At 29.8% G+C, this 11,961-nt stretch overlaps 1 protein-coding gene across 1 annotated transcript; it reads right to left on the reverse strand.

Moving 5' to 3' along the window:
- Positions 1–292: 292 nt before the first annotated feature.
- LOC107456314 (uncharacterized) lies at positions 293–11,544 on the reverse strand. Its single transcript, XM_016074157.4, has 2 exons — positions 11,424–11,544; positions 293–1,656 (listed from the first exon to the last, which is right to left on the reverse strand). The coding sequence occupies exon 2, from the start codon at positions 1,593–1,595 to the stop codon at positions 510–512; it is 1,086 nt and encodes a 361-aa protein (XP_015929643.1). The 5' UTR covers positions 1,596–1,656; positions 11,424–11,544; the 3' UTR covers positions 293–509.
- Between the last annotated feature and the right edge of the window lie 417 nt (positions 11,545–11,961).

Consider the following 11,961-nt stretch of genomic DNA (forward strand, 5'->3'; position numbering starts at 1 on the left):
TTACGTTAGCAACTGCCCTTTCCATTCTATTTCGAGTAAGCCAAGCTCGGCAAGTACCAATTCTCTTAAGTAACACAGACTATATTCTTTTACAAGGATTTCAATTCTTTCACTATATATTCTTTCCTTAACGTAAAGACAGGCACGAAGGCATGTAGAACATAAACTTATTATGCATCGAAGTTGCCAGGTACACAAAACTCTATCACGGTTACAATAAAATACATAAACAAATAATAAATGTAAGTTAAGCAAAAAGAAGTAGTCGAGAAAAAAATTATATTTCAACAAATTCGATGAACGATACGATGCTTTATTTAATTAAAGTCAATTAACATTCTAAGTTATGTAGGGAAACTTAGCTCGACTTTAATACGCCACTTTGTTGCTGAAGATCAGCGGGAGCTGACGTAATAGGTCACATGTGTGGGTATAGATTGTCTTCCTCTTTTTGGAGTGCAAATACCCAATTTTCTATACTTTTCCAAATTTCAATAGATAGCTTCATCTCAGGAAAACGTTTTTTTGACAGTGTGAACAAGACTGTGGTGTGTAGTTAGATGTGTCCTTTGAGAAAAACGTTTTTTACATATACTACAAGAATACGGTTTTTCACCCGTATGGACAAGATAATGTCTAGTTACAACATGCTTATGAGAAAAACTCTTGTTACATATACTACAAGAATGAGGTTTTTCACCAGTGTGGACACGACTATGTCGTTCTAATTGATACTTAATGGAAAAACCTTTACCACACACATCACAAGAATAAGATCTTTCTTTAGTATGGGTGCGAATGTGTTGCGTTAGACAGTCCTTTCGAAAAAAACTCTTATTACATATACTACAAGAATAAGGCTTTCCCCCAGTATGGAGATGATAATGTGTATCTAAATTAAGTTTTCTAAAAAAACTAATATTACATATACTACAAGAGTAAGGTTTTTCTCCAGTATGAATAAGGTAGTGTGCATTTAAATGACTCTTCCGAGAGAAATTCTTACTACACACAGTACAAGAGTATGGTTTCTCCCCAGTATGAACACGGAAATGAGTGTCTAAATATCGTTTTTGAGAGAAACTTTTATCACATGAACTACAAGAATAAGGTTTTTCTCCAGTATGAATACGATTGTGTCCCTCTAATAAACATTTTTGAGAAAAACTCTTATCACATAAATTGCAAGAAAATTTTTTTTCCCCCGTATGGGAACTAATATGTCGAGTTAAATTCGAATTACGCGAAAAACTCTTATTACAGATACTACAAGAATAAGGTTTCTCTCCGGTATGAACAAGGGTGTGTGCAACTAAATAACTTTTTCTAAAGTAACTCTTATTACATACACTACAAGGATAAGGTTTTTCTCCACTATGAACAAGACTATGTTCGATTAATTCACTTATTCTACAAAACCTTCTTCTACATTTAGCACAAGAATAAGGCTTCTCTCCCGTATGAGTGAGGTTATGCTTATTTAAACTACCTTTTTTAGAGAAACTCTTTTTACATAAATCACACGAATAAGATTTATCTTTAATATGAACAGAAGTCTTGCTTATGGAAAATTCCTGCGAATTCCTTTCATCCATCGTTCTTCAACACAAACTTCTTTCAAAACCAGAAACAACTTTGTGAAGCTTTTCAGAGTACCTATATAATAAAAAATTTCATTAATTAACAGTGAGAATATTATTATTTTTTTTAAAAAATTTACATTTCTTTCTAAGCTGAATTTTGTAATTTTTTTTCTTCCAGACATTTTTTAATATTTCCAAAAACATAACATACGTTTTCTTTTCAGGTTAGAAATACTACATAATCCACTTTTTCAAAATCTTAGCTTTAAATTGCGACCCTAACTATAGAACCCCCTCTGATAGCACCTATATAATAGATAAGCATCCTTCAAGACCAATAGATCACCCTGTATAGATCTAACATAACTATAGATCCCACCTATATGATAGATAAGTACCCTTCAAGACCTTGAGCACTTAAATAATCAAGTGCTTCTTTAAAAAAAATCTGCAAATGTAAATCCTTTAAATAAGTTTTATAAATTAAAATACAAACATTTATAATGAAAAATTAATTTTAAAGATCCCTCCATTTGTTTGGTGGGTTTAAAATACATTCCTTGTAAATTGCTTTTCAGCTTCATAATAAATAGATTTTTAATGACAATAATCCCTTTTTTATTATAGCGCTAGATATTAGTTTACTTGCAAAAATGCATTTCGTCTTCATAAGCATACCATTTTTTAATGCATCCCGCATCTGAAATTTCAAAAGATACGTTGAAGCCTCAACACAAAAAATTCAGCCCTTAGTCAAGAAACAAGAGTTAAAAAAGTGTGAACCCCGTAACTGTTACTTGTAATTTTTGTCCAACGTTCAATGCTCACTATTTAATGTTATAACATCAATGAATTTAATGTTATAACATCAATGAATTTAATGTTATCACAAATGAAGGTTTCGATTCGGAAGAACAGTTTAGTCCACTAGTTGAATATCCACTTTGGAAAGCATAAGAATTAAAATGTTATTACTTCAGTTTTCTCAGCATTACAAATATATGGATAGTTGACCATGTAAAGCTAAGCACAGATGGTGCTAGGGCTTAAAATTCGTAGTAAACCTTCCGGGTTAGTACTTCCGATGGATTTTTAAGCCTAAGCTTGAAAAATTACTTAATATAAATATTAATTCTAGAATATTTTAGGTGATATTCTTATTAATTAAACTAACGGTTTTCTTTTTTAACCTAGAATGCATTAATTGTAATTTATCTTACTCACATGCTTCCCGAATCAACGTTTAGGATTGATATTGATTTCTTAATTATCTGATAGAGTACGAAAACATTTCGCGACAGCATTATGATTACACCAGCAAGACAATTCAAGGATTTATTTTTAAAGATTCTTTTTCCAAAATTGAGCTAAGGGTGCCGTTTTCAGTATCACACTGTAAATATCTATTATTACCTCTTGGTTCAATTATGAATGGTTGACAGTGTAAAGCTAAGCACAAAGGATGTTAGGGGTTAAAATTTGTCGTAAGACTTTCGGGTTACAACTTCCGATCGATTTTTAAGCCTAAGCATGCAAAAGAGCTTCATCCAATATTATTATACTCGTAGTGTTTACAATAAAACGAGTTCTGTCAATTTAAATGAAACAAACAACTTATGGATTCGGAAGATTCCTCAAGCGTACCCTGCAACATGCAACCCAAAAAATAACTAGCGATAATATTTTACACAAGTATTGCCAAATAAGGGATAACACTCAAAACATGGCAAATCTTACACTTTATGTTGTGATATTAATTTTCTTCAATTTGTTTTAGGCTTACAAACAGTTAGAATTTATAAATTACAGGAAACTCTTATGAATGGTAAAAATACGCGTACATTTAAAAAATAAATCACATTAATAAAACTTCCAAGAATATTAAGCCTGTTCACACATCACCTCGTAAGCATAAGATAAGCGGAGGGATACACCGGAAGTTTTCTGAATTTCTTCAGGTTCTAAGAAGCTTTTTATTGTTTACATTCAGTCAACCATCCATAATAAACTATCGCAAGGTGTAACCCAACTTCCTGTAAGATCCAACACTGCAGAGAACTCGTAGTGTGCTCATAAATCTAACTCATAGAATAGCAACTACCCAGTTTGAGAAATGAACCCAGAGGTCAAGAGAACCCGTCACACAGGTACAGAATAGCTCTCACATATGATCAGATTGAGACGCCACAAAAATAGCTTCAGGACAGGGGTGACAGAAACCAGCACCATTAAACAACATGTGTGGTTCTTGCCAACGTTAAATACTTTTTGACAAGTCAAGAAATCATCCACTGCTCGAATGACACATTTTGTGTCAATTTATGGCTATATTTGACTTTTTAAACTTATGGGAGTTTTTAATGCAGAATTTTTTACTTTTTTCCAAAAGGATTTCCATATGAATTTTTTACTTTTTCCTAAAAGGACTTAGATGTGGAATTTTTTTCCTTTAAATTCTTCAAAGAATTCTCTATGTGACAGATTGATTATTGAACATATTGCAATCAGTCCAGAAATTCTTTTTGGGTATCTAAATTAAGTATATTTTCATAGTTCTACGACAGGGCTGGTTTTTTGACGTCAAAAAGTGGTTTTTGACATGACAAGGGTATAATACTGGTTTAAACCGTCAAAAACCCGTCGAAAACGTCAAAAACTGAAGTTTGCCGAGAAAATATATAAACTTCAAAACTACCAACAGTTGCCATGCATTATATGGAAATTTAATTATACTATAGGTAATCAGCAGGTTTTAAAATATTTTTTTATTAAAATTAAGGTAAAATAACAGATTTAAAATCTCAGAAATTTATATTCAAATGCATGTGCAGAAAAATTTTGCACAAAAATTGTTTAAATATTTATATTTTGAAGAAAAAAAAAATTTTTTTTTTGATATTTAAGAAAATTAAAAGTTTATTACCATGCATTTTTGACATATAAGGAACATTTAGCTAATATTTATATTTATAAGGAACTTACAAGTTATGTTGTACAAATACAAACTTGATACAAGTGTATAAAAAATTTTTTTAATGTTAGACTGAATATCTTTATTATCCAGTATGTTAATTTGAATTTAAAAGTAGTTATATTTATGAATAATGATAAATATAATTCATATTGTTTATTATATTTATTTATAATTATTACACTTATCATTTTAAAATAATTTTCATCTCTTAATTTTTTTTCTCCACTTGTATTAAGAATACAAATAATGTATATCTTGAAAGTAAGAAGTAATTATTCAACAGCTAAATATTTAGATATTCAACAAAACTATATAGTATTCAGCAAAATGAAATTCACAAGTATTTGGATAAACTAAATTTTCAACATAGTAAATGAATAGGCTGAATATACTGTAAATCGACACTAACTACTCTGTGTATTTAACAGAAAGCACTTAAATTTGTATTGTCTTATGTTAACTATGAATTTAAAAAAATTTAAGATTTCAAATTCAGAATTACTGATTTTTCTGAAAAACTAACAACCAATCACAAAAGTCAAACGAAACAGAAGAACATTACAGTCACTGATCCATGAAATATGTAAACAAATTATTATAGAAATTTTTTAATTACCCTAATTAAATACATAATTTTAAAAATTAGAACATGCATATAGAACTACATAATCAAAATGAAAATGATGGAAGTAGAAATTTAATTCAAAATTCAATAGTCTAGTACATTTGCTCCTCGCAGCATACGGTAGCACATAACTAGTTTTGAACATTTTCCCACCACCAAATAAAGTATGTTGAAAGCGGTTCACTAATCCCCCTCCCCCCAGTTTACTTTAGAAGAGCTAAAAATAGACAAAAATTCCCTGATTGTGAATGTTGCATGTACCCAACCTGTTTAAAAGATTTTTCTTTAAAAGATGTCTAATGTACGAAACTGCTAATGTTTATCTTTAAAAATGTCTAATTTTTAATATAATCTATATTATACACTAAATTTGGTTTTAAATAAATTTCTTAATAATATCACTGCAGATTTTCAATAACACATGAAAATTAAAACATAATATTACAAAAGATGTGAGCTTTCAAAAGTACAAGATTTTGGGTACTTTTCAAAATATAAGTGTTTCTTCAAAATTTTAAATTTATTTTTTCTAGAACATATTTAGAAACACTATCCTTTATAAAAAAATATATAAATTTTATGTATTAATTAAATTTCACATATAAATATAGGTTTTTGACATTTTCGACATTTTTGACAGTGAGGTTTTTGACGTGACGGTTTAAACCATGGTTTAAACTGTCAAAAACTGTCACATGTCAAAAACCTGCCAACCCTGTTCTACGATGAACTGTAGTAGTTTAATTTGATAAATACGTCGACCAGGTGGCCGAGTGGTTAACGTGCCTGACTGCCGAGCCGATGGTTGCGGGTTCGAATCCCGCTAAGGGCATGGATGTTTCTTTCTCTCTATGTGTTCTATGTCCTTTCTCCTTTGTGTGTGATTGTGTGAATGTGATCCGCCCTATAAACGGGTTTGTGGTTGTGTGACGTTGGCGACGCTGCTCCACTGCCGTGACCTCGCCACAGGTGCCCACTGGGTAACGAGAAGAGAGTAGCATTAAAGGCCAATGGGACAATACATCCCAAGTGCCCGCCATTAAAAAAAAATTTTTTATAAGTACTCGTCGTTTAATGTGACCACATTTATTGATCACGCTGGAGGCTTTGATTACAAATAAGCAGCTTAAGTCCTCTAACCGAATAGCCAGAGTTCGATAAAATGAAAAACTTTCTGCGAACACAAATTTCCAAATAAAAAACTTTCTTCACGCATTGAATAACTCTTGTTTGAAATAACTCAGTTTAAACCCTTTCGTCGCCATTTCATTTTGGCGAAATTTGTTTGAAAACCATGGATTTTTTAAGAAAATGTTTGATTTTTATAGAACTCTATATTGATTCATACCACAGGGAAAGGTTTGATAAAAAAAATAAATAGATAAAAAAAAGAAGTTGAAAATAGAAATCCAGAAACGTTGTATGGACAAAAACATTTTTTTAAATTTGAACATGAAAAAAAGTGTATGTAGGAAGCATTTATCCACATTATTTTACGAACGCTTTAATATAAATATCGTCGCGAGATTTTATTTATTTCTTCAATTTGTGGGAAAATATGCATCTCAATGCCTGATTTTTAAATCACGCGAATAGGAATCTAGATATTTAATTTAAAATCGCGTGAGTACGAAGCTCGATGTTTGATTTTAAAATCGAGTGAATGCAAATCTCGATGTTTAATTTTAAAATCGTGTGAGTACGAATCTTGATATTTGTTCTTATAATCGCTTGAATACGAATCTCGAAGTTTGTTTTTTAAAATGGTATAAGTACGAATCTCGATTAAGAAAAGAATTCAAAATAGTAATGCTAACAATTAATAAAAATAAAATTTATAAAAAATAAATATAACATCCAAGAGGAAAAAAATAAGCTAAACAACAGAGAAACCAAGAGGAATAAAACACATAAGATGAAGGAAAATTAGTAAAAATTGAAAAAATATGACAATCAAGGCTGACGTCATCAGGGGGTACCAGCCTTGAATTGTCACAAAAATGCAAAACTTAGAATATTATTCTACTGTTTTATGCTTCTGTAATTTAAACTGCATTGAATTACATATTTCACTATTTATTCTTGTATTTTTGTATTCTTTTTCTGGATCGGGGCATAACTTTTGGGGTACAGAGAAAGCATTTTTGACTTTTGTCTTAGCTTTCTCGATAGAAAGAGTTTTGCATTTTTGTGACAATACAAGGCTGGATGACGTAGGCCTTGATTGTCATATTTTTTCAATTTTTACTAAATTTTCTTTGTCTCATACGAATCTCGACGCACCATTAAAAAATCGCATTAATACGAATCATAATAGTAGTTTTTAAATGGCTTGAATACGAAACACGATATTTGGTATAAAATCGTGAAAACACGATGCCCCCTCTTAAATCGTGATGTCTGATTTTAAATCCTGTGAATGCAATTTTCAATCGCATTTGCATTGTTAAGAAAAACAGTAAAAATAATTTTTTTTCCCTTCTTCTCTGCGGAATTCAAAAAAGACAAACTTTCCTTGAAGAGACGGATATTTTCTTTTTTAGTAATAGTAAAAAAATTTCCGCGATGCTGCCAAATCTTCGGCAAATGGGGTTTCCACGATCTTGCGTATTCAGGCTCTGCGAATATCCACATCGCATAGCATAAAAAAAGTAAATCAGTTTCTTCTCGGTATATAAACTAAATTGAACTGTTATGTTTAATGACGAAGACAGTCAAACTGCTGGAGCTTTTTATGCTTATTATGCACTGTTACTTATTTATTCCAACAGCAATTCTACAATATAAAAAGTCAGTTTTTTTTCTTTTTTTTTTTTTGTATAAACACGACTGTGATTATTTAAATAAAATTTTTGTAAAAAGCCCTTATTACTTTACAGGAATACGCCCCTTCCTCAGTGTGGAAAAGAAAGTGTTCAGTTAAAGTATCACTTTGAGAAAACATTTTTTACATTTACAACCTTCAGATTTTCAACCCATATGGACACCATAATGTCTAGTTAAATCAGTATTAAGGGAAAAACTCTTGTTATAGATACTTCAAGAATAAGTGTTTGTTTTAGTATGAACACCATTATCTCTATCTAATTTATACTTATCAAGAAAACAACTATTATATACACTACCATGATGAGAACATCCACCAGCATGGGAGAAAGTGTGTCAAGTTAAGAAGTTCATTCTGTTATTGCAGTTTCATATGTAAACCAAAAGGTTTAAATTTATAAATCAATTTGGAGCACTTTTTCGGAAAATCCAAATCTGTATTAATAAATGGGGATTCCTTTTTCAAGATTTTGGATTCGCTCTGCCCTACACTCTGGGGATGAGTTCGTGGGATCAAGTTTGGTAAAATTAATACGTCTTTTGAAAATATTTTACAAGACTATAAATACATTTCTGGTACAATGGATATTTCTCGAGATAATGAACCCCCTCAAAAATTATATACTAGTATTTGATTAATGAACTATTGTACGGTAAGTAGGATGTAGGCATCAAAAAGTTTTCATTATTCATTTTTTGTAATATATATATATATATTAGGTTTACCTAAGAGGTACCTAATTTGTGAAAATTAAGACATAATTTGTGAAAATTAAAAATTATATTAAAAAATGAACACAAAAATATGGATTTATCATTTATTACGGGATACAAAAATAAAATTGTAAGAAAAAGTATTTTGTGAAACTATAACGTTTTTCCTAAAGTTGAATTTGTGAAGTTACAGCTAAACTGTAGTAAATTTGGCCTGGACAGACCCCTGATATATATATATATATATATATATATATATATAGAGAGAGAGAGAGAGAGAGAGAATATTATTATATGTAGTATTATATTAGGTTGAACATACATGTTACAGTGAATGTCAACAACCACATAGTCGCTTTGGTGAATGTCCGAAATATTTGTTATACCTGATTTGATATTAATTTATTAGGTGGTAATATTATATTTATTCAATATTTTAATATCTGCTGAGGTAAGATTAGGAGAAACATCAGTGTTCAGAGTACTGGTTAAATGCATACTGTGCAGTGGCACTTGACCTTAAAAAAAAAACATTGATGTACGGCATAACGGGCATAGGCACTTAACTAGACCTAGTATATTTCAGACATTTACCAAAGCAATTATGATTGTTAACATTCACCGATGGAAGTAACAACCACCAATTTTGGTCATTCACAGTAATATATATATATATATATATATGTAGAAAAAGATAACCAATAACCCCCTTCGAATGTACTTTAAGATTATGTCACTGTCCAGTAGCAAACCAAGAATTAGGAAGAGCAACCTTTTTCTCTTTTCTCCATTCCTCTGATTCCTCATAAAATGAATTCACATTCCAACACGAAAAGAAAAAAAAAGGTGGGAAATGCATTCCTTTTGCATAAATTTTTGTCACTCTAGTTAAGCGCAGAGTTGTTGTTTTGAGAAAGTAAAGTTGCAATAACTTGACAAAGAAAAGCCTCAGAAATAAACAAAGGGACCTCTCATTGTAATGAACCGCCCCTTAGAACTTTCCAGAAGACTTTTACTGACTACCGAGACCAAAGGTTTCAAGTGTATCCTCTACTCCACTCCTCAGAAACATTTGACTTCCATCTCAAGATGCCAACAGTCTTAATCGAAACACTCTTAGTAATTAGAGAAGTAAATCGCTAAAATGAATCAATCGCAACATAATGCAAAATGTTTTCTGTACAGGAAAAATAAAATCCTACATCTCAATTATAATTTAAATCGAAAATAATATTTTTTAAATAATAAATCATTGGCTTCTATATTTAAAGTTATAAGTTATCGAAAAGTAAACTAGAGTTACAAGATATAAAAAATTTGATGAGTAAAACAATATTGATATATTCTAAGAAATAATAGTTTTGAAATATTATTTTTAATAGTTATTTTATTGAAATTAAACATTTAGTTTACTTCATGTATTGGGATTCAGCATGCAAAAATATTTAACTAGATTAAAATTTTTTTATACCTGCATAATATTTCTAAAAACTGTGGAACATTTTTATAAAATTAACAGCACAGAGAAGAAGAGGAATCGGCATAATGTTTAAAATGATTAGGTCATAAAAATACTAGACAGAGAAGCATTCCACAAGCAGGTTTGCCTTTCATCCAGGCAATGAAGAATAAATAACAAATAGTTGTTGAATGAATAAAGTTCTTTTATGACAAAGTTCAATCATTTATTGATATGAGTAACAACAGAAAGAGCACTAAAATAACAAAGTTTCTGAATTTGCTCAAATCTATTAATTACAGTAGATGGCAATATAGAAGAAATAATTTATTAAGGAACTTTTATATTACTGTGAAGTATTTTCATCATAGAGAATAAATATGTTGATGAGCTAAAAAAAAATTTCATTCATAAACATTTTTATTTCTAACATTTTAAGTTCATACACAAATATCAAAATATGAAAGTCTCATATAATGAAGATTTTGGATAGCAGCTATCAAGGCAACTATAATATTACATGAAATGCTTTTAATAAAATGTGAAACTCATTTAATAAACAATTTGTCCTTCATCTAACAAGTATTTTTTTTCTTCTTTAAATCATGAATATTTGAAATTAAATTCAATTCAGATTTCACAAAAAATTGCACAAAATAAAGAAAAGTTTTACAAAAAATTTTTGAGATTTATTTAATATATTTGCTAAAAACATAATGAATTTTGATTTGGAAAAGAAAAAAAATCAATTCTATTCACAAAATCTGGGCACCAGCCTCAGAAATGGGTTTTTTACTGGTAATAATACGTGAACAACAAACAAAGTGAGGTATGTCGTATAACAAATGTATATGTGGTTACCAATTGTATGTGTATAACCAATTGCAAAATAAGAGTTAAATAGAGAGCGCGAATTAAGTATATCATATATATTTCGTAAACATAAAAATTCGAAACATAGAAACATACACACAAAAGAACAGAAAAAAAGTCATTGCTGTTTTGTTTCATTAAAAAAATCAATATTTAAATATTTTATATATCACTATTTAAGTAATTCAGAAAGTTCATTTTTTCCAGGATAGATTTTTAATTAAAGATTGCTAAGCCTGTGTTAATGCAAAAAAAAAAAATCAAATTCAACAGTGAAAAGCGTACAGGAACTAACACCCTCAAAAGTAACTTATCATGTCAAACCGATTTTTGGAATAGTAACTAATTAATTAACAATAAAACACTTACAAAATATCCACATATAGTGAATCACTTCATTCAAACGTAAATAAACAAACTTGAGGACAGAGAAAAGAAAAGGGTAAAGAGAAACTAATCACTAACTTTTACTACAAGATGTATGTTACGCTAGCGCTACCTAGAGAAAAGACCGGTTCCATGTCTATACCATTTTCTCTCCTCCTCTTCTCAGTTGTATAGGGATGTACTACGATATTTTCCCATTCCATTATATTTTTTTGTATTTAAATTATTTAATTATCAAAAATACTTTCTAACATTTCAACGACTTAACTTTTTTATAGCTATGCTTAATGCAGTTTTTAGTTCTACATAGTTTCCTAAATTAAAAGTTTTTAATCTATTTGAAAATCAAGACAGAAACTAACAGACTTCCTTCTTCTATGACTATCCGCAACTCCCTACGCATAATTTTTAAAATTAAAACAATGTCATTATAGACATCAGATTCTAACCATGCACTATTTCTGACATATGTTACATACTTTACTATTAGCCGAATTTAAGTAGTAGGAAGTAATCTTAA

This window comes from Parasteatoda tepidariorum, chromosome 8 (genome assembly GCF_982258835.1).
Source record: "Parasteatoda tepidariorum strain Cologne lab strain chromosome 8, Ptep-v5.0, whole genome shotgun sequence".
Taxonomy (NCBI): Eukaryota; Metazoa; Arthropoda; class Arachnida; order Araneae; family Theridiidae; genus Parasteatoda; species Parasteatoda tepidariorum.

Excerpts from the sequence above, each read along its gene's own strand:
- LOC107456314 (XM_016074157.4), bottom strand. The coding sequence starts at position 1,595 with ATGGATGAAAGGAATTCGCAGGAATTTTCCATAAGCAAGACTTCTGTT.